This window comes from Aquila chrysaetos, chromosome 5, assembly GCF_900496995.4.
Source record: "Aquila chrysaetos chrysaetos chromosome 5, bAquChr1.4, whole genome shotgun sequence".
In the NCBI taxonomy this organism is placed as follows: Eukaryota; Metazoa; Chordata; class Aves; order Accipitriformes; family Accipitridae; genus Aquila; species Aquila chrysaetos.
The window spans coordinates 73,071,609-73,095,736 of NC_044008.1; the positions used below are offsets into that span (position 1 = coordinate 73,071,609).

The window sequence follows — 24,128 nt, forward strand, 5'->3', positions numbered from 1 at the left end:
CCTAGCAGGGAGAACACACTATGAAAAAGTGGATGAATTACTGTGATAGTAGGATGGTGTTACTTGCTGAGTTATGGACATACTTTCTGAAATTAGATGCCAACCTGGATGTATAAATAAGACTTTTGTTTTGGTTCATCTTTTCTTTAATGGTGTTTATTCCATTTTAAAATAATAATTATTCATGCTTCCATAGCAAAGTGGAAAGCTATTACGTGATAGCTGAAGAATCTCCCCGTATCTCAGGAAATCCTTTCTTGTGACATTTATTGTTGGGTTCTGACTTCTGTAAAACTTGTGAAGGAATAATTAGAGTTGTCATCTTGTCCTATTTAGCCAAATAGGGAAGAAACAGGACACTTTCAGAAATGTTTTATTGGGTATTTAACAAGATCACTTTGAGATGATGTTAAAGATGAGAGAAATAGGTCTATACTTTTAAGTCTGGAGCAAGACAAGGGTGTGGCTGAGTTTAAATATGCCTTTTATATTAAAGAAAGAGAGGTAAAGTGCAGAATCAGCTGGTTAAAAGTGAAAAAAGCATGGCTGTAATCTTACCTGCCAGCAGCAAGGACAAGTATCCAAGGTAGTGTTAGGAAATTGTTCTTATTTTAGCAGTGTGCTGGAGCAGAGGAAGATATTATTAGGAGGAGAGGAAGAATATTATTTAGATCTTTCTGTATGTCTTTTCTTTTATAACTTTCTAGTGAGGTTACTTTAAAGAAAATAGTGGGGTTATCTTGGGTAAAATATTAATTTTATAATCACAACCATTCTTTTTATACCTAAGTGTGTATATTTAACAACAAACATCTTGTTCAATGCTAGCTTAATGTTAAGGTTCCAAGCACAATCTCATGCTCAGTTGCTTAAAAATATTCTAAAGTGTTATTTAGATTAACATTTAATGGTTGGGTATCTCCCCTGATAATTTTTAACTGTTTAACTTTGTGCCAAGAGATTTTACTAGTGTTTGGATTATCAAGGGTGAGATGACGTTGTTTTGCTTTTGCTTAAAATTGGAGTGATAATTCCTTGAAATGCTGGAGGCAGGGTATTTTTGACCTGGGTGTGTTTTTAACTGAAGGTAGGATATTTCTGACCTGGGTGTGTTTTTTATTTTTTCCCTTGAAGATCTACTCAGGTGTATTTAGGTAATAAACATTGCTTAATTCAGATATTCAAGAGTTCAGCAGCTAAATGTTCTGAAGAGTCTCACTGAGAATTTCCACGTCCTCTCCGGTAAATGGAGCCAGGACAGTTTGCGTATGAAAGTGTGGTGTAAAGGCTGTGACCTCGAGAGAGATGGGAAAATACAGTGTAGGTAAGGAACAGAGTAAAAAGTGGGGATTAAGCGTTAAACCAAGAAACTGCTGTGACTTGGGGATGGGACTTGGAAAGGAAGCTTCTCAGGGAAAATAAGTACTGTCTGTGAAAAGAATTTGTTGAGCGGCTGTGAAAAGCCCATGCAATGGAGCCTAGAGGTATTTAGGCTGAGAAATGTCATTTAGTCCCATGGATCAGGAGCACTGGAGAGCCAAGTCCTGCAGAAGGGGTCAGCTGGAGATGGGACATGGGCTGAAGGGTCCACTGAGCACGAGGGGGGTCTCCACAAGCCAGCCTTCCTTATTACCTCCTGCTTTAACCGTGGCCACTCTGCCTTTCTGAGGTAGGAAGTAGGGAGGATAGATGCTGCTTCTACGCTAGATGCCTTGACTTTACAGTCCTATCGTGTTTATTTGGCATACTACTTTTAGCTCAATTGATCTTCCAGCTGGTAGTCTTGTCTTCAGAACTACTACAAACATCGTCAGTCCTATCACGAGACACAGTCACCATATGTGCACCTTAAACTCTGACTCCAGTGTCATGCTCAAGCCTTCAGAGACATTCAGCTGGACACACTTGCTTTGTCCCCATACCTTTTCTCGGTTAGAGTTCCTGCCACCGCACTTATGTCCTAGCTTTTCTTCTGTCCACATTCTTCCTTTTCTGTTTCTTCTAGCTTCTTTTTGACCGCTTTGTTACCCACAGGAGTGAAGAAAACATTTGCAAAGACGTGCTTGAAATACGGTATTCCTCAGACAGACCAATGTTCCAGGCGTTTCTTAGCTGTACTTTAAACAGTCCAGTTATATTCAGAGATTCACGATCCATTTTTAGTATGCTGGTTTAGTTATAAGGACACAGTCTTTGTAAAAAGCTTTGTTCCTTTCCTCTTTGTCTATAGTCTAAGATAATTGAAATACAGTCTGTTCTTGCATGGAGGCCAAATGAGCACGTTAGCAGAGGCTCTAAATTTTTCATGTCATCAGCAACAAGCTGCATAAATTTCATTTCATAAATTAATCTAGGATGCATAAATGTTTCCTTTGAACCATCCTAACACACAGATGAATGCCATTTGCGCAGAATATCTGAGGAATAGTTTCTTCAATCAACAACATCAACTTTTCACTTTATGATATAGCTAAAACTCACAAATGGGAAAAGGATACGAATTTAACCTCCAAGTAAAGAGTGGGTGGAAGTCTTCTCGCTGTACCGTTGCTGTTTACAGAATTGTTAACCAGACAGATGGGTATTTACACTGTCTCCTTCAGGCATCTAACTTGTGTGTGATTCAGAGTTAAAAGCCTGAGTTCCCTGTATAGTCAACAGAATCAACTTTGCGGGGAGGAGGGAAAGGGGAGACGATTCCAGGAACATAAATTGGTGCCTGCAGTAAATAGCAAGTCAGGCTGCGAATGCCTGTGAAGTTGGTTCTCAGTGTTCAAAGAAGGTCCTTGGATAAACTCTGAATCCCTAAACAAAGACTATGTACAGTAAATCCTGTACCAGAGCCTGCTACAAAACAGGCATTTGCAATGACTCAATGTATATTAGTTGGAAAGAAATATTGCTGTTTGCAGACCGCATTGGCTTTACTGGAGCAGGTGGGCTGGAGAGGGGAGTGGGACTTCCTGACATTGATCACGGCGCTACGTGTGATTTAATCACAGGGATGCAACTACATTGCCAGTATGTTGGTGATTTGAAAACAAATTTACTCATGGCGGGAGGATTGGGAAGATAGGAGGATTGAGGTGAGGTTTGTGCTGCCCATACTTTAAAAATATTAAAATTCTGGAAGGCCTTTGTAAGTAAAAATTTACAGATCAGGCATATCATTTTATATACATGGTGAGACCACTCAGGTGTATTGTTGTAGTGGGGAGGATAAATCAAACTGCAGTATGGATAATAGACCAGCTTATCTCTTCTAGAGAATTTCTTGCAATTCTTAGTTTGCATTTGAAATACAGTTATTAGTGGTTGATTATAAGGTAAAGTATAACAGGAAACACAGTCATGCCAATTAAATTATTGCAGCCTGCAATGAAATAGAAAGTAAAATGCATTCGCTATGCATGTACATTACCCTATATGCATTTGCTACTTCGGTGGTAATATGTGGTTCTGCACTGATGTATTTTTCACTGTCCCATTTGCCCTCGGCTCATTACAGCCCTTTTATCTTGGGAGTACTTTGTGTTCCAAATTATAGCAAAACCTCAAAAAAAAGTGTACTTTTAAAATCCATTTAATTCATCTGCTGCAAAGTAGTTCTGGTATGCTCCCTTGCCTTGCAGTGAAGATTCCTCTTTTCTGCCCAAAGTTATGCTAAGCCAGAGCCCAGCATGATTAATACTCGATCCTCCAGCCTGTTATATCTGATTACTTTTAGAAGCAGTGTATTTGCAGAGATGGGTAATCCCCATATCCTCATGAAACACGCACATTTATTTATAGGCTTAGGAGACAGAAAATGCTAGATTTTACCAGAGTTGTAATTTGGGGATAGATCATGTGTTATATGCTGTGCTGGGCAGAGGTTAGGACTAGTTTTGAGCAGAGCAATGATAATGAAGACACCCGATTTACACACACTCTTAAATGCTTATAAGATAGAATTGCTGAAAAATAGACATGCTATATGCATGCTGTAGGACTGAGTTTAGTTCAGTTCTTTGCCATGACATGTGTAACTCATTGGTGGCTTCTCCAGCCCTCAGAAGTTCAGTCATGCCAAAATAGCGCTAATAAAATCATCCTGCCGTGCAAAACTATATTTTACATAGGTGTTACTTACAATATTTCTGGAATTGTGGACATAAATTTACATGAATTTTCATACTTTGGTGTCAAATGTTTATTGTAGCAGCTACATTTTTCAAAGAGGTAGTGAGCTAACTAATTTCCTTTCCCTCCTTTGGGGACTATAAAAAGAATTTCAAAGGCATACTTGTTCTTGAGAACAAGTTGAAATTGTTCTAAAATTGAAAAGCCTAAACTTAGTGTGTGATGTAAAAGCAAAAACTGGATAGTAGAAGGTCTTGTCTATATTAGGGACTTTAAAAAGGTATTTGCTGACGTTGATCATATTACAAGTATTTGGCTTCTGAAAATATCTTCTGCAATCAGTAGGCTATTTACTGTAGATCTTTGTTCTTCAGATGTACAAACTGAACCAGCGCTAACAGCAGCATGATTTCACTTTAGGTCTTTATTGGATTGTCTCTCATTTTAGCAGGTTGTTCTAAAGCACCTCCGCATTTGGGTGCAGTAAAGTCTGCCTGTGTTAGAAGGCCACCGTTCATCAGCAGCTGTGGTTGTCGGTGTCCTGCGTAGGGCGGGCATGATGGACGTTGCCAGATTGGTTTGGCAGTCTGTGTGTATGTGTGTATTTACGCTAGTGAATAGCAAAAGGTGGTCACAGTTCTTGGATTAATCTTTTTTAGCTTTTTGTTAAGAATTTTGTCGTCTTTTTTTCAATTCTTTTCTCTGCAAGAGTAAGGAAATGTTAAATTTCAGGTAAAAGCAGAGACTTAAAAATAAATGGTGCAATTCTGGTGATGGCTTACTAAATCAGGTATTGGCTATGGCCTTGAATATGGTTCTATCATACTGGTGTGGAAAGAATTAAAAAATGAAGGATTCGGGCAAGAGGAGATCATAAATTTAGAATACTTGTGCTACTTCATAATAATAGTACTTCACGGTATAGAAGAGCTATATGGGGTCAGACAGTCCTGCTTGTTTTAGTGTCTAGGCCACGGCTGGAGATAGCAACAGATGCGCAGAGAAGAGAATAAGAGAATCTCATCTTTGGGAGAGCAAAATGAGAAAAAAACCCATCTAAGCCACAATGAATACGATCTGATTATGGTAATAGGGTGCCCACTATTATTTAATGAATGTATCTTTTCAGCGTTGCCCTTAATTCCCATTGTGAGTATCGTGTTGCTTGTCTGTCTGAAATGTATAGCACCTAAAACTGTCTGTCTTCTAGACACTTATGTACTGAACTCGAGCAGACTTTTTAATGTAATCTGATGAAGTGCTAAGCATCTAGGGGTAGATGCAGAAAGATCTCAACACAATACAATTTTTAAAGGAGGTGGTTTTCTTACATCACTCATAAAGGCGCTTTCTACCTTAAAGAGGAGACAGAATCCGTACTGATTTATGAAGAATTAATATAGTGTTCATGCAGCTTCCTGTGATGAAGAAGTCCTGTTGTTGCTGAAAAGCAGCATGGTTTGTTTTGGTTTTTTTTTTTCTTTTGTTGGTATATATTAATTTTTCCCCCTTTAAAAAAAAACCCAACAACAATACAAGGACGAGAGAGGAAGGATTGGAAGAGAAGCTGTAGTTCTTGGCAGCAGCTTGGAGAACAGGAGGTTCAGTGAGTGTTCACCAGTGCGGTCAAATGGCTACTCCATCACTTCACGTTATTTATACAGGAAGGCACGTTTTGTTGGTTACAAATGTGGGGTACTTGTTAATATTCACTAGGGAAGATGGGTTTTCTACGTCTTTGAACTTGAGGGAAGAAAAGGCTCTCGTTCCCATCCTTTCCTCTCCTGTCTCTCCACCTCTGCTCCCTGCCAGAAATCTCTAAAAAGCAAACCCAAACCATCATGGGGGATACTTTGCTTTAAGTGGTGAGGTTTTTTTCTTCGACAAATTTGCCTTTTATAAAACACCTCCCCTCACACTGCCATCCTTTCTCTTCCCACTGAGCAGACTGGGGGGACGCCCCTCCTGCATACAGAAGGGCTGTTCCCTTTTAGCTCTTTCCACCTCTTAAATTTAAAAATGTTGTGTCTGTAATATAAATGTTGTAAGTGAAGAGATTACCAAATAAAACTAATTACTTTGGGTAAAGTGGAGACGTACATGGGTATCGTGTAACTGGTTGAAGAAGCAGGATCTGTCCCTTGCCCCTCTCGGGCACACATTCCCTGTCTGCTGCCGTTTCTCATCTTCAGTTAAAAAAGTGAAAACCTCAATAATTGAAGTTCCTCACAACAAACTGTTGTACCCCAGACCTTACATGGCACAACCAGCTGAAAATCCAGCAATTAAGAAAAGAAAATGTTTGAATAAAAAGACCTCTCTTGATATGATTTCTTTTTAATCAGGTCTGATTTATGAAAAACCGCTAAACATTTTTTCCCCTTAACTCAGGCAAAGCCTTTACAATTATTTTAGGGAGCAAGAATTGTTTCATTTAGGCACACGAAGGACACTGCTAGCATCTGAAAAGAAACCAGTTTTGTACACAAACCTTGGGCAAAAAACTGACTTAAAGAACTTTGTGTAAGGATTCCAGGCCCGGTACAGATAATGTATGCCTCCTGGGGGGTTAACTCCTGCAGGACGTCTGTTAATAAGCTCTTGAGTATTATTAAATAACGTAGCTATGTTAAACCATAGAATATTGCATCTGTTCTACTTGCTCCGTTTTTGGAAGGACGCTCCCGGCCGCGGCACGGGTGACATATTTTACTTTTAAACCCGGAATATGCTGATCCGTAGTTTGAGAAAGTGCTTTTATTTTTTTTTTTTTAACTTTGCTTCAAATTTTAAACCCGAAAGCCATGCAAACAGCTAATATTATTCCAGAATTGAATGCTACAGCTTTAAGATAAGGTGCCGGGGCGCTCTCGGCGCACACACAGCCGCCTCCTCCCGTTCGCCTTTTTTTTTTTTTCTTTTTCTCACGCTGAAAATAACCCACCATATTCACGATAAGAGCATTTTTTCTTTTTTTTTTTTTTCCTTTTTTTTTTTTTTTTCCCCTCCTTTCCCCCCCCCCCCTCTCCGAAATCCACCAAAACTGAAGAAAAATCCAAGTGACTGTTCTTAGCAGCTGTGTGGCCCGGAGTTCAGTGGGGAAGCGGCTTCCTGCCGTCCCTATTCATCACCTGCTTCAAAGGCAGGCTGGCTGCTCCAGTGTGCAGGCCAGGTAGGGTGCCATTGTGCGCAGGCGGGGAGGATTAGTATCAAAGCTGCGGCAACCAGGCCCTTGGTCTCGGGCTGCCATTCAGTCTAGCGGGGAGAGGCTAAGACTGGCCAAGGTCACAGCATCCAGTGTGGTGCGGACTGGGAAAGGATCCTGAGAATAGAGGGCTTCTTATGAAATCATGGTGCAAGCTTGCAGCACAGCAGGTGCCCTTCTGGAACACATACATCTGTTTATGTTGGGATAGCGTAGCTGACAACGGGATAATAGAGCTTTGTTTTTTATAATTTTCTTTCTTTTTTTATTAAAAAAAAAAAAGGCAACTATATACGGCAGCATTGAGGAATATTGAAGGAAGAGCTTTCGCTTTGGAAATCATAAAGAAATCTTTAAAAGATTTAATTGCTGGGGTGGGGGGGTTGTGTGTGTGTACTTAAGCGAAGGGGAGAGCAGGCTGCCTATTAACCATTTAGGATCCTCAGCCCTGCTGATGAGCAGCAGCAGGGTACGGGGGGACCGTACACAGAATGCGACAATGCAATTTTTTTTTTTTTTTTTGTACGCTCCGACATTTGTACCAACAAATTGGTTAAGGATGCGCTGGATTTGCTCGGTTGTCTCCATTGTTGGAATTGTCTGGAGGAATTCTGTCACGCTAACGGTGGCTTTTTAAAAGGTGAGGTAATAGTGACGTAAAAATAAAATTGCCAACTTGATGAAATTAAGGGGAAAATTAAGCTGTAGACGAGTTGTCATGACGACAAGGATGTTCTATTGATGAACTGTACTCCTGACTGTCCAATCAGATAGTGGAGCTGAAGCTGGAGCATGAACAGGAGAAGACGCACCTATTCCAGCAGCACAACGCAGAGAAGGACTGCCTGGTCCGAGACCATGAACGGGAAATCGAGAAACTGGAAAAACAGCTTCGCGCTGCCATGGCAGAGCACGAGAGTAAAACTCAAGAATGCAGGAAACGAGACGGACAGGTAATGATCAATAATGTTTGAAAGGCGTACGCTTATTAGAAAATGCTAATAATTAGTGTTTCCTGTTTGCCAGCATTGTTGGTGATGCACGCTGTGTGAGCATTTGCGAAACTGGCACTAAAACGTGATTTCGTTTTTCTTTTTTCTTTTTTTTTTTTTTTTTTCCGCTTTCCCCCCTCCCTTCCCACTGCTGAATAGGGCTTTAACTGCAAAAACCACAGGTAGCCAGATTAAAAATCCCATGGTGCGCTATAACTCGGCCTATTTATAATCTTGTCTCATTTTCTTTCATGATGGATTTGTTTAAGAAAAAAAGGTATCTGTTCTTCTCCCCCCCCCCAGCCCTCACACTCACCCCTCCTTTTCTCCTTCCTGGGCAAATCCATATGAATTATATCTGCTTCACTCGTATGTTTTTTTTGTTTTAAATCTCTGCAGGTAACTCACAAATGGCTTTATTTCATTTTGTTCATGTCTTTTTGTTTCAGTTTTGTATTCTAGATTTGCATTGTGTGTTTGGCTACGTATGTCGGATATTTGATAAGATGATGTGGGTTTGGGGTTGCTTACCATCACGTTTATTTTCCTACCCACACACGCACCCCTCCCATCCTCCATCTCTGTGGTCACTGTTGGAAGCCATTTGGCAGAATAACCCCCAGCTGGGGTAGCATTTGACTCTTCAAACTTCTGGATGAAATGCACACTGTCAGCATGGAAAATGATCTTTATGAGTTTTCAGTTCAAAAAACATCTTACTGCATTTTTTCAATGTATTTTATAAGGATGGCATGGTATATTTTCCTAAGACCCTATATTAAAAAGGCCTGTAATGGCAATATTTAAAAAATTAAGGTGACTTTGTAGTTTAAAGAGTATTCAGAAAATAATCTTTACTAATCAGCATTAGAATTAGTTATCGTGCATGGATTATTTTATACCAAACCTGGACATTTTGGTAAGGCATCTTGAACGACATATGTTTTCCGCGCACCACCGCCTTCCCTATGAGATGTAAGACTCTGACATTGAGGCATTTTCACTTTACTTCCCTCTAGACTAGTAGGGTGTGTCTTTTACTGGCAACTAAGTGTAGCTAAGTGAAATTGAATATTTAATTTTTAAATTAATTTTTTTAAACCTTTGGACGACTCAGATTCTATCGAAATCTGGCTTAAGTAAGTCTTTTGGAAAACAAACGGCTTGTTGGGGGAGGATGGAGGGATATATCGCAGAGCCAGGACTTATTTCTCCATTTCCACCATTATGGTTTTCCAAGGAAAACAAGAGATACTTTGTGAGAACGCTTGGGAAGAGGATGTTCAGGTGGCTTCTGAAAAATTAAACCTTGCCCTTTATTCCCCAATTTATTGTAAGAGTGAACAAAGACTTCAATTGTTAAAGGGATTGGTTTTTATCTTTGCTTTTTTTTTTTGGCCCAAGACAGAAGCATCTTGTCTATATAGCTATTTGCGAGTGCTTTTTCAAAGTTGTATCATCCTCTCACCTGCCTTCCTGATGTTGTGTTTGCGTACAAAGGCAGAGCTGTAGCACTCAGGTTAAAAAACAGTTTTAGATTTATATAGAATTATTCTGTCTACACGCCAGCGTTCATTACAATTAGTGTATTGCTCTGTATAACACTGGATACAAAGGTAAAGGGACTATCTTGGGCAAATTCAGAGAATCTGGGAGGTGCCTTGTAAGTATATCTTTCTATTTCGTTCTGTTGTGGGTCATTTCTGGCAAAGATTGGAGCCCAAAGTTTGGTTGTGCTTTCTCTTTGCAATGGGATATGTAATGCTGCTACAGGTGCTATGTAGAAAGCTGGAAATTATCGCAGCTATTAGGAAAATCTGAACAGTCTGAATAGCAAAAACTTTGGCCTTTTTACAGGGCTTTTCTTTGTAGTTTGAATATCCCTATACAGTCATTTCAACATTGCTGCCATGAGAATGGCATGTAAATCAGGGAAGAAAATGCCGTTGCTTTTGACTAGAAGAGCTGTCGTTTATTTAAACTCTGGTAAGAATCCATGAGTTTTCAAGGACGCATATTTTTTCCATTTTGGAAAATAAATCGCTTTTCGTTCCTTCTCTGGTCTTTGTATTAGAATTCACTTTTGTCTTTGCAGTGAGCTCAACAGACAATACTGGTGTTTCTTATGGAATTATGGCACATATGTTTAATAAAATTTTTTAAATCTTTGCATATGTTTACTAAAATGCGTGTTTTGGACATCTAACATGACTAATGGCCAATGTCCTTTATGAAACATTTGGCAGTCTCTTAACAAATATATCGCAGTGATTTAATAAGTTTATGTAGACATAGCTTTTTAAAAACCTGTTAAATTTGAACCATGTTTGACATCAGTAATTTTTAGGACTGCTTTATATTACAGTGAAGGTGCAATGAAACAAGAGAAGAGGCCATTTTGCTTTGCTAAATGAAAAGTAGATTTGCTGGGTGTTTCAAAAAATTTAAATAATAATTAGTGTTAATCACATATGAGTAGCTTGGTTTGAAGGACCTATCTGTTCAATGTTTGGTGAATGATGTGAAAGCACTGTTATTAAAGGTACTCACTGTTATTCTTTCTTAAATTCTTTTCCATATAGTAGCAAATGTTTAAAATACGTATTTCTTACTATATTACTATAAAGACAGCTATGACTGAGCACTGCGGAACAATTTATTATACTGCTACTGAAAAGGTTGATTTATTTTTTTTCATTGCATATCCAAGGTCTCTACTTTCAGGTAGGTCTTCAGCTACTGTGAAAGATAGTATACAAAACGGTTAGATTTTATTCAAATATGAGTACATTTATTAATGCTTTAATCAGAACTAAAGTATAAAAATTAAGTATTTCAGTGCATTGCCAGATTTTAATTAAATATAAAATGTTACTGTTTCTTTGAAATATAAGTTTAATATATTTTCAGGAAAGGAACTTGATTTAAGTGGATCACCTTTTTGTATTGCTGATGAATTTCTGCATAACAATTGCATTCCACTTTAGCTCTTGGATTTATCCATTTCTAGGAGGCTTGCTTTGATTTTTTCACCTAGGGTTGTAATGCTTGGGGAGGAGTAAATTGACATGTAGGTCAATAAAAGTCAAAGAAGTACAAAGGCTTTTATACCATGCTGTGTTCTTGCAGTCTTTTAAATCCTATACATTTTCTATGAACTGCCATAATATTGTTATTCTTTAAATAGTAGCTAATAATACAGGATTTTTTTTTAAAAAGGGTAGTTTTGAATCACTACTTCTATTTAAATTAGATTTTTTTGTATTATCTGGATTTCCTTTAGGAGCATTTTTAAGCTACAGTTTGGTTGGTCATGCATTCGCCACCTCCCTAAATAATTTTAGTTTATACATTAGTGCACAAAACAGGGAACTCCTTGGATGATAGAGGTCTTCCTTTTGTTTTAGTAAAAACAGCCTTGCTACTGAATCGGCGATTTTCTGATTGCAGAGAATAATACATCTAGTTTCCTTCTGTGAAATAAGACAGCAAAGTTAGGAAATTTTAATAACCAATGCCCAATGGGTCGTGGTGGCTGTGGTGCCAGTTATGCACTTATATTTTCCTTTTCTTGTGCGAATGTCATTCTCTCCCCCGCATCTGACATGTGCCCTGAATCAGCTCAAAGGTTTTCATGTTCCAGCGGCTGTATAGAGTTGGATCATTTTCGTGCTTATTCTTTGACCGTTGACCTTCGGGCAAGAAGAAGAAAAAAATGTACCCCTGTAACTTCAAATATAGCACTTTACACTAAAGCGAGAGGAAAAAAAAAGTTTCCATGAGGAAACTGAATTCTCTTTCCAGGTTCTCTTAGAAGATAATTGGCAAGTCCACTGTTTTCATCCATTCCTAATTGGGTCAGGAGTAGCTCAAATGCTGGGGCACGTTTTGGCAGTATTTGTCCCTGATGTCACGGTATTTAATTTTAACATATAATGTTTATGCTCTCAGAAATGAGGCTGCTTTAAGGGAAGATCACTGGCGTTTGACGGTGTCTTAGGGCTCTCAATAAACCATTATTGGTTGGGAAAGGAAAGCCTTGAACAGTTCTGAAGTCATGTGAACACACACATTGAGAATGGAGGTTGTTACAAAAAAAAGAGCAGGCTGGAGATGGTGAGAAGAGTTAATAAGGTCTTTTCCTGTGGCCAAAGTGTCCGTTTCCTTTTTCCTCTCTTGCTTTTTGCACTTCCCGTAATCACGTTGGCCTTTACCATCCCGGTTTGCTTTACCTTCTCGGAAATCAGCGGCTCCTTCCCTGGTGCCCGATGCATAGGGCACCCTTTCACTTCTTCTCTGGCTTCTCCTCTTCAAAAATTTGCTTCTTTGTACTTGTTAATGGTCGTCTTTCTGCAACTGTTGCTTTGTGCCTGGTTTTGTTTGAATTAATTCCAAGCTTTTTGAGCCTGTTGAGTTAACGATAAAAAAAAAAAAAAACAGTAATGATCATTATTTTCATTCCAGCAATGATCATTATTTTCATTCCAGCAAATCCTTGGTATATGTTTATGGTTCTGTATAGATAATTACCTTATCAACAAAGTAGGAGGGACGGAAGAGATTTATCTTGTCTCCATATATGTAGTCAGTCTGAAGTGGTACTGTGCTGATACGTTTCACTGATGGAGAGCTTTACCAATTATTGACAGGAGAAAATACAGAAAAAAAAATTAATAGAAATACTGTGTACTTGTTTAATGGTTCACTAAATACCCCAACACATCCACAATTCCTGTCTGTGTGTAAATATTGCTGTAGCAGTAAACTTTTCAGCACTATACTAATACAGAAGGCTTGCGGGAGCGTTTGTTTCACAATAGAAGACTTTCTTAAACTTTGATCTGAAAGAACCTGTTGTCACTGTACAGGTAAATCACTGATCAACTCTTCTGCTTCATGTGATTGTTCTAATATCTCCAAACACCAGTTTCCACAGGGTTGTTGTTCTGGTATCAGTGGAAGCAGTTTGCTTGATCGTGTCTGGAGGGTACAGATAGATGTAGCCTGTGAAACATTCAGATGTTGATGGTGCTACTGCAGTCACTTCTGTATACAATTTTGAGTAAATAAATTCTATGACTCATTTTTTTTCTTTGACTTCTTTTCTTAATAGAAGATGTCTTTGGCATGAGAAGAAATGCATTGTTTGCTATGCAGGCTTTCTCTGCAGACAGTGTAAATCATGGAGTTGCAATCTAAATATTTGTTTGTTATATTTTACTTGGAGAGTAGCTGTTGGGCTGACAGTCAGACTTCTGTAGACAGACAGCCGTTCCCTTTTAGCCTTTTCTAAACAAAAGCTTTTGGCTATATTGCAGCATGTTTAATTTACCACCAATCAACCCAGGGTAATGAACATGACTGTTGATGTAAAATATTTAAAGCACCAAATATTTGTTGTAGCACTTGCGTGGTTTCCCTTGGTTGTTGTTTATAGTCTGCTGACTCAGAGTTGGGATGGATCCCATTGATGGGGAATATCTACTAAAATCAAGGACCTGATGATGGGTCCTATAGAGACATTCAAACTGGACTTTTAACTACTAGTATTGCTGTGAAGTTGACTATTCAATGAAATGGCCAAATGCATCAGTTTCCTGGGGAAGTACTCAAATACTGTCTCATACTGGGCTCTGGTAATCATCACAGCTAGTTTCAGCTGGACTTTGGTAAATGTAGAGGAGCTGTGGGAAGAATTTGGGCTGTAGCATAGACATAATCTTTGAGATTAGAGGAAAAAATGAGCCTTTGCTCTAAAACCGAAGCACACGGTTCAGGCTCAGGATTCCCTCCGTCGAGCACCCCCATCAAGATGAGGGTCTGGGCCTCCTGTGCACCTTCCCCTTCCCTGCTCTGATGAAGCCACCTTGCCACGTTTGTTGTTTTGTGTCAAGCACTCTTCTGGTCCCCCCTTCCAAGCTGCTGCTTCTGTTTGAGATGCCTTTCAAAAGACTGTTAAACAAGCTATAAACATCTGCTACTTCCTCATTTAATGGAACCATCAGGAACCATCAAAGTGTTCTCATGCTGTAGTGGGTGATCATCTATGATCTCTTCCACATTTTTCCTTGACTCACTTTTTACGATAGGGCCAAAATTAGATAGTGAGGAATTCAGGGCAGGAGGTGTGACTTTACTTGCTACTCCATACTTTTATACTTCAGGCTGTTCAGCATTTGAAATATTTACTAAAGACATTTTTGGGAGCCATACATAATGGTGCATAAATTATCATTTGCTGATTAAAAATGTAAAGTTAGCTTAGGAGAGAACTGACATTTTGTGCTGTCTACAGTGTATGTAAAAGAGAAAGCAGTTGCTATAGAAACTAGCTCATCATGTAATACAAACTCTGATTCTGAGATGGAGTTCTTTTCAGGCAAAATAGACTTTCTGTTTATAGAATATGAAATTGAATATATATGGTAGTTATTCTTACATTGTAATCAACATTTTATATTATTTTTTGTTTTAATTTTAAATATTGGCAGCTGAAAAGGTGGAGTATATAATTTCACTTGTGTAGGGCAGGGTATGTATCACATGGCAGTAATTTTATTTTATACCAGTACTCCTTGTTTAGGAAAAAGTGATTATTTCCTGCATAGATGTTAATAAATACAGAGTAATTTCTCTGAGGAAAAAAAGAGATCGGTCTTGCTCATCAGCAGGGTAAAGGATCTTTATGCCAGTTTTTAACACATACACTAGGTGTGGCTTTGTGTGTGATGGTTACAATGAATGATTAACACTAACAGACAATAAGCTATACGTGGTGTGAAATTATTTTTAAAATTAAAGTTATATAAAGGAATACTGAAGTCATAAATGATCAAGTACATTAGTAAACACAAAACAGGTGATAGTAACTGCAGCATTTGAGACGGTGTAACATAATTTCTAAGCAGAGAGGCAAAAATACTGTGTTACTCTGCGGAAATGGTCAACTTAAAATATAAGCTCTTGATTTTGAAGTAAAAGGAGCATGCGCTTTCTGTGTGAAGTTCAGTGTATGGCAAAGCCATACAGACTCTAAAGTTGCTTACTTCTAAGTGTAAGAGTCTAAATCATCTCTTTTGAAATAGTTTCTGTGATAGTAGATTGTTCCAAACATTACAACTAAACTTGTTTCATAAATGTCTGCTTTACAGAGGAGGGGATGCTTACTCACAACATTCTTTATTAATGTTTTTTAGTTCTTTTGAAAATTCCTTTTTAGTGTTATGTTGTAATTTGCTTGCGAGAGTTGTTGAATAGAAGGAGGTTGACTTAGTCCATAGAACAAGTACAGCAATTTGGAAAACAGCAGTGATATCTACTTCAAACATTCCACTGAATGGCTGAAGAGACATCCTCTAATGGGAGATCAGGATTCGTATTGAAGTTTTTTTCACAGCATCATAGAATAGTTTGGGTTGGATGGACCTCTGGAGGTCATTGTGTCCAACCTCTTGCTCAAAGCAGGTCTAGCTTCAAAATTACATCATGTTGCTCAGGGCCAAGTCCAACTGAGTTTTGAAAATCTGCAATGACGGAGATTTCACAACCTCCCTGAGCAACCTACGCCAATGCTTTGCTAATCCATTGTGAAATTTCTTTTCCTTTATATCCATTTGGAATATCTATTGTTACTATTTGGATCTGTAGCTTCTTGTCCTTTCACTGACACCTTCAAAAAGAGTGTGCCTCTATCTTCTTTGTAATTGCTTACAATTAGTTCAAGACAACAATTAGATTTCTCCTTAGTCTTCTGTTCTCCAGACTGAATAAACCTGGTTTGGTGAACATCCTGAAGGTCTTAGTGGCCCATTCCTCCAGCTTGCAGAGTTTGAGGTCCCTGTGAATGGCAACCCTGTTGTCCACCATACTGACCACTTCCCCCCAAGAGATGCCATCCACAGTATGGCACAGGGTTCATTGTGTCCTATCATCCAGGTCGTTGGTGGAGAAGTTAAGCTGTATCAGCCCCATCTGAACTTTGAGAAATGCCACTTGTAGCTGGTTGCCTGTTGACTCCTAGTCTTCAAACCCAGTGGTCCAGTTAGTTCTCCACTCAGGTTGTAGTAGACCCTTCTGGTCTATGTCTCTTCAGTTTGACTGTACAGATGCTGTAAAAGTCTGTATCAAAAGCCTTGCTAAAGTCAAGATAAAAGATGTTGACAGTTCTCTCCTTTCCACAAAGTCAGTGGTTTCACTGTAGAAGACAATCAGTTTGGTCAACCATGATTTGCCCTCAGTATATCCAGGTTGGCTGTTCCAAGTGACCCTTTTATTCTTCATGTGCCAGGAAAGTAATTTCATGGACTTTTACTCCACAATTTTTCCAGGTATGGAGGTTAGGATATCCTGTCTGTGACTACCTACTAAGGTGCTATGTATTGCAAATTAAGTAGTTAAATTTTTTTAGTGTGTGCTTTTTCTCTTGTCCTTTTCTAGAGAAAGATTAGCCAAAATCAATTTAGTCTCTCTTCCTTAGGTCAGCAGATGTTAATTCCATTCACTCACTGCCACCGTAAATCAAATTTTGAACAGTAGTCTAGCTGTTAAATGATTTATCTGATAGGAGAGATTTTATGATCCATTCAGTTCCTCAATTCAAAGGTATTATAAATACCAAACGAAAGAATGAAACACTAGACGAGAAATTATGACAATCTGTAGCTTGGAATGTTAACACCACTTGTTTTGGCAGCATTACTGGTCTTAAAACAATAAGATCCATATGGATGCTAATTTTCCCAATTTTGAGTAATAAAGACAACCTCTTTATGGTTTAAGTAACGATATTACTCAATACCACTGCAGGGTCCAGTAGACGGTTTCATGATGAGGTAATAAATAGCAATTTTGGAGAGCTGATTATTTGTATTTTTCTTTTATGTGGTTTCCGATGGGGGAAGAAGAAATCACAAAGCCAGTGAAAAGCCTTGCCCTCTCCTGTAGCTGACATACTTTGGCTGAAGATATGTCAGCTGAGAAATATGAGACCATCCCTAAAACTCCGCATGCTCCCACATTAAAGTATTATAGAGAAACCTTCAAGTGGAAAACCAGTAACAAATTGCAGCTGAGATGCTTATGGCATACTGCACTGTCCTGGGTGCCCTACCACTGCTCTGCTTATTCCTCCGTATATTGCTTTAGTCAGGAATTAAAACGGAAGACTTCTCTGGTTTTCCTCTCTTTCATAGACAGGAGCTATGAGGGGAAAAAACCCCCAAGCCCCTATGATGGGTTATCTGTGGATCTGAAGATGATGTTACTGGCACAGACACCAGGCTGAGTACTTTACTGTTAAACATCTCTGCAGCTGTTTGCCCACTGGCCCAACCCCGGTGTCTGTAGCAACTCTTCGAAGTCTACTTTTCTGCCTCAGCTGTTAGGAATTGGCTAACCCATCAGCTGGAGGGGTAGCCAAGTGCTCTGCACTCTTTCTGCACCGCTCCTCAGGCCGGTGCCGTGCTCGGTGTGTGCTCCCCGCTCTCTCCCCTCGTTTCAGCTCCAGGAGGCAGTTTCAGATCCTCCCCTTCCCAGCTGCTCGATCTCCTTTTCTGGCAAAGCACCGACCCTTGGCACGCCACCCCACGTGCGGTGTAGGCTGGGGTTTGTTTCCTGACAGTTCTGAGCAGTGAGTAACGAACGCGTGCCGGCGAAGGTCTGCCAACTGGGCTCCATGGGACGTGCAAACCAAAGAACCGGGGCAACGTGGCGCAATGCAAGGAATCGTGTTGGACCTGGATGGTGGAGCATGTCGGTCACTGGTCGTGTGCTCTGGTCAGTCCCAGCGTGACCCACCTCCTCCAGGGAGTCAGCTCAGACCATTGCCTGTCTCTTCTTTTCAGAACTGGGACTCTGCGTTTGGTCCTCAGGCAAGACCAGCTGCCCTGGCAGAGCCTTGGAGGGCCCATGTAGTCTTTTGTATTGCTCAACATTTCCCATCCCGATTCATTATCTATCTCCTTGTCTCTTCTGCTGCCATTTTGTGTTTCTGTTTTCCCTCACACCCAGGTAAAAGCAGGGATTTTAGGTTCTGCATTTGGGGAAATTCCAGATAGTGTCATGTGTCCTTAGCTATAGGCTTTGGACGTGCGCTAGCCTTGTATGTTCAAGCTTACAGAACTGTATATGCTTTTTTTGCAATTTGTCTTTTTTCTTCTTGCAAACCTTTTTTTTTTTTTTTTTTTTTAAGAAACAAATTAGAAAGAAAATACATTGTTTTAAAATACAGTGAATATTTTCAATATGAAGTCAGACAGCAGCGCTGTTCTTTGGTCCAGTCACCTTTGAAGAAATGATTGTCATCTTACTTTAACAAATACTGTTTCTTCATTTTGAAAGAGTGGCACAGACTCTGTCAGTGATTTAAGGTCTTTAGTGTTGATTTCATGCGAAAAAATATTTTTCACAGTATGACTTTAAAGTAGACTTTTTTCCCCCAATTACTCTACATGTTGGCAGCAAATTAGCTTTGAGGAAATATTGTGCACATCCTAGTTCTCTGTTGATGTACTGGGGAGTCATTTTTGGATCTTTTAGCTCAGTCAGACCAATGACTGACGTTGTTCATGTCTTCCGTTTCTGTAGATTTGAAAGACTTTCTTTTGACAGGGAAGGTGATGTGGAAAAGAAGAAGCCAAAGTACAAGAAATGATTGGCAAAGTGATGATATCATCAAATGTTCAAAGACTTTGCAAATTGAAGCTTATTAGGCTGACATTTTGTCTTCTATTCAGCACTAATTGGAATCAGCCTGGGTGCATGATGTGGAAGGTACTTAATACCTGAGTGTTTATCGTGACAAAATGACAGAAATCGATGTCAAGGATGCTGTAGATTTCTGTTTAATGGAGAAAACAATATATTTCAAACTGCAATTACATATCTCATAGTAATTTGTATTCATATGTATGAAAATCTTCCTGAAATACTGCAAATAAGAAAACTTTATTTTTGGCCCCTAAAATATTGGCCTGATTTGTGAATATTCCATTTTCAGGTTTTAAAGTTGTTCTTCAGAGCTTATAAAAACAACACTCAAGTAGTTTAATAAAAAAAAAAGACAAAACCACCTGACACAGTGTTTTTACTTGAAACAGATCTGAAAATCCCACGAAGAGTGAACTCCGTCTCTTGCACGGGTGATACAATTCTTCTAAAGTTGTCTCTGTCAGCTTGAATTCTTTTGTAGTCTGTGCTTTCTGCTGTATTGGCATCTGTAAAATGAATTTAAAAAAGAGAAATAGTGAGGAAAGTGATTTTGGTAAGGCAGCCACTGCAAACACAGAGTACGCTGGAATATTTGAAAATAGCTGTGTGTTCTCCTGCTGTATTTGGTATCATTAGGGATTTCCAAGTTCGAGGTGCTTGCCCTTGTCGAGGATGCATGCGTGCTGTCTGGGATAGCACACGTGACCAGTGTGTTCTTCTACATCTTCATCCTGGACCTTATGAAGTTGAATTCAGATCTTCAATTAAGCCTCTAGTATAATACAAAATTAATATTTATTCAACAGTCCATGGAAACAACTAGCTGTTGGTTGAAATCATTACCTGAGTTACTGTTTCTAATGACATACAGATTGATCGTTGCAAAGTAATAATATTTTAAACCAAACCAAAACAAAGTCTGGATGCTCATAGACATTACCGGTCATTATGTGACTGATACAGCTGCCTGTGTGTTACTGTAAACTCCAGCGATCCTGTAAGTAATAAGATGCTGACAAGCGGTAGTTTAGGGGCTGATGGTAATTATTTGTATTGCTGGAATCCTCTCAGGAGTCTGAGTCTATGTTGCGTTAGTAAAAATATGTAACAACAGCCAATTCCTGTCCCAGTAAGCTCACAACGTAAATGTGCTTACAGGATATTAGAAGTGGGTGCAGCAAGGTTGAGGACCCGTGATAAACAATGAAGTTTATCAGTAGGTTGACATGGTTTGAGCAAGAAAACAGAAGACACAGCACATGAGCTGCTTCCCTCAAGTGGCTCTGCTAATGACATAGTAAAAATGCCTTTCCATGATTTGTCTGTAGCATTAAGAGACATCTAAAGTATATTGGATACTTGCCATGTCTGCAGTTGCTGCTGTTATCAAAGGTTTCTTATGTGACTGAATAGAAAAGTGTTTGACTTTAGGTGGGAGATGAGCACATGAAGAATACTCTTGCCTGTTCAAAGTTTGGGAACCCTTATAATGATATACATGCTTATATAAATACTAGTCGTTCATTCTATTCAAGCTACATTTAATGACAACTAACTGTAAGCCTTTTGAAACTATGTATTGTGTGGATTTCTTTGTAGGAAAGCAAATTTAAAGAGTAATTTGTTATTGTAACTTTTGATCTGTTAGATACTGTTGTTGGGGAGTGGAGGGGGAGAGAATGGAACGGGACCCAAGCTGTCAATATACCATTGGTAATATTAGAGAGAAAATACTAGAAAATACTAGTTTTCCTGCTAAAGTCAGTTGGGGGTGTGTGAGAGAGTGTGTGTATTTGTATGTGTATATACATATGTGTGTGTGTGTGTGTGTGTATGTATTATTGCCCTCTAATGGATGGAATCTGAATGGCTCAGCTTTGCATGCTTATATGGGTTTCTGTAGCACAACGTTATTTTCAGGGTGTCTGATATTTCCCATTTTAGAAGAATCTTGTAATATTTATTCATAAGTCTGATACATCTTTTGTGGCTAACGTTCCTTTAGTTTGTAAAATTAATTTGAAATTCAGTAGAAAGTCCCACAGCTTAGAGAAATGCTTTTTCTTTGTTCTCTGAAGTTTTCTTTCAGCTGAATTATAACTGCTTAAAATTCACCGTTTTATTTTCCTATTTTTACTATAGCGCTAGAATAATAAGTGAATATGAACAGAAAATACCACGTCTGTGTACAACAGCAACATCAACTGCCTTTGAAGAGAAGTGGATATGTAGAGCTTGCTCCTCTTGCTTTGCTACATCCAGAGCGTGCCCCCGTCTCGTAACGCTCCTGCTGAGAGCCCCACGTAACCAGGATCTGCCAGGCTCCTGAGAAGTGGGTGGGAAGAGGGAGTGAGCTCTTCATCTCACTTCTCTGGTCGGCACCCCGGCTGCAGCGGGTGTTCCCTGTGGCCACTTCCACCCCATCCTGCTGAGCAGCTTCCCGACTGCTCGCGCGTGTAGTTTGTTTTCTAGGAAAAGTGGCAAAAGCGTGTAATGTAATGTTCATAGGTTGAGGTTTCCAATCTTCATGAGATTCGTGATAAAGTCAAGTGTTCTAGTGATGCATGCTAGATTAGGTTTTGTTTTGCTTTTTAAATAAAACTATCTTTGAAGGTAACTTTAGAATAACCTGAGAAGGAAGGCTGCAGGTTACTTGGAAATTGGATTTACAATTGTTTGTGCTGAAAGTAGTCCACTTCTACGTGTTCTTTATAGTGGAATCCTAACATAGTTGTATTTTTTCCTAGCAGGACTCTGTTTTCATTCAATAAATACCTTTGGGAGAATTAAATTTCAGAATTACGTTTCTTCTCTCTGCAGCCATAGAAATTTCCTTTTCAAAATTTCCAGCACTTGCTTTTGCAGTTGGGTAACTATAAAGTGTTTTGAACACATAGCAGAACATTTGTTGCTAACAGCTTTCTTCATCTCCAGTTGTAAATGCGTGCGATTTCAGCATAGCAGTGAGTATCTGACAGTTATCTTCCTCCCCTGGAGAAGGTTCATGATGGTGGTGGTAGGCAGCACGGTTATTACAAAGAGGTTCCTGATGGATATAGATTGCAACGAGCCAAATATTCATACTTACAAAATCATGTAAATGTTCCAGGGAGACCAGCAACTGATTTCACAAAGCTCTGCTAAGGTACCTCCAATCTCTCTGTACGTTAAGTTTTAGCCGAGTCCATCATATTTCTATTTATGATTCCCATTAACAAGCTGAATCTAGGTTGGAAGAGCAGAGAGAACTGTACATTAATCAAATACCCTTGTAATGACCGTGCTTTCATATGAATGTCTTCTCTAAGGTGTGATACAAGGCAAGGCATGCAGTACTGGCTTTTCCTGGCCCTCCCCAGGACTGGGGTGCTTCCCTGTGCTCTGCCTGCTCAGCTCGGCAGGCACACTTTCACAAAAGACTGTTGTAGTGATCTGAGACCTTACTCCTGGGAGCAAAAGAAATTGTCCCTGGGCTTTGGGCTGCTACGTTTTCCATTCGCGGTGAAAATAGAAAAAATTTGCATATGTTAACAGGGAAATGAAGGATATTGCAGGAGTGTCGTCTCAGCCCAAGATGGGGAGTTTATCTGCATTTATAAATATTGGTGTTTTTCTTCTGAACGTGTTTCCTAGCAATAGGTTTTTTTCCGAGAAAAGTTGTTTTCCACTTACAATACGTTGGCAGCCATTGTTTGTATTGTTTAGGATCAATTGAGGAATTTTTCTAAATGTTATTTTGATTTGATGACTTTGTTCATCAGTGAATTATGAAAGCTCTGATTGTTTAGGGCACAAGAAGGCTACAATACATACTGGGTCACATGCTCACTTAATGCATGCACATTGTGATGGCAGTAGTAATAGCACCATTAAAGAACAAAAGGTAGCAACACATAGTAGCTCTGTATCTGGCCAATCCCCTCAAATTACCATAAATATTTGAGCAATCTGAATAGTTTTGGACTCTGTAGTAAAGCTTTCCTGTTCTTATCTGGCACTGAAGGAATGTGGAATAAAGTATTCATTTAACAAAGTATAAAAATATGTATGCTATGCAGTTATAATCATATGTCATTAATCAGAAAATACTGCAGAAACTCTGACAAATTAAAAACACAAGGATGTGTCTGCAAGGGCTTTTTCAGTCATTAAAAAGCTGCTTCACCTCTCAGGCAAACTATTTAATGGCAACTTCTTGCTCAGTGTACTGACATCTTCAAAGGCTCTGACATCTGTCGGCCTTTGAACTACCATTAAAAAATATTATCCCATTTCCATTCTTTTATGCCCATTTTTTTAATTATAGCCCTTCTTTCAAGTTAGGAACATGGTTGGTTTAAATGATGCTGTCCTTTCGTTTTCAGCCACCCAGCTGCGGTTTGAATAAATTGATGTAGAATCAAAGGCGGGACTTTAAAGGGAAAAGGTTTGATGGACTTGGACTCCGAACCAGATGAGGTTTTATGATGAAAAGGGTTTAATCCCAGCACAGGCATCGCTTCTATCAGTCGAGCAGTACAAAGCGATTCATATATATAGGTTCACGAGAAATGATCTATTTTTTTTTTTAAACAGCACAGATCTCTTCAGGACTTGCAAATGTGGCATTAGCTAATATTCAGAGAGCTGATTTCCTTTCATCCACCAGAAGCTTATGATTATAGTACAGTTCTCGAATTGGAAATGAGAGCTGCAACACAGATTTAAAGCTATGCTGTCTGATTTGTATTCAATATACATGTCACTGCGGGACAAGCTAGTCTAGGCCGAGCTGGTTCAATAAAGGGAGAAGCAGTTTCAGCATCTGAAATTCTGGGGTGGGGGGGAAGGTACCAATTAATTCTTACCTGCTGTACCTGAGTATTGTGTCGGATACTTAGTAGATTACTATCATTTCTAAAGCTGTGCGAACAAACACTTGTGATAACGTTTCTTTGGCATCTTTTGCATCAGAGGCTGAGAGAAAATACGCAGCATTAATCAGTAATGGCTTCTAATGTAGTCATTTATATGGAAGGCAATGTTTGTTTTTCTGTGCATGAGTTTCAAGGAGGTTTAGCAGAGACAGCCTTGCTACTCCTTTATAGCAGTATCCTACATTA

General features: G+C 39.1%; 1 protein-coding gene across 4 annotated transcripts in view; it reads left to right on the top strand.

The window, feature by feature from the left end:
• Nucleotides 1-24,128, top strand: part of CEP112 (centrosomal protein 112) — a 175,393-nt gene that overhangs the window by 74,885 nt on the left and 76,380 nt on the right. For all 4 annotated transcript variants that reach the window (XM_030014876.2, XM_030014875.2, XM_030014873.2 and 1 more), the window contains one exon: nt 8,098-8,280. In XM_030014876.2, coding sequence (XP_029870736.1) covers nt 8,098-8,280 — 183 coding nt within the window. The remainder of the gene's footprint in view (nt 1-8,097; nt 8,281-24,128) is intronic.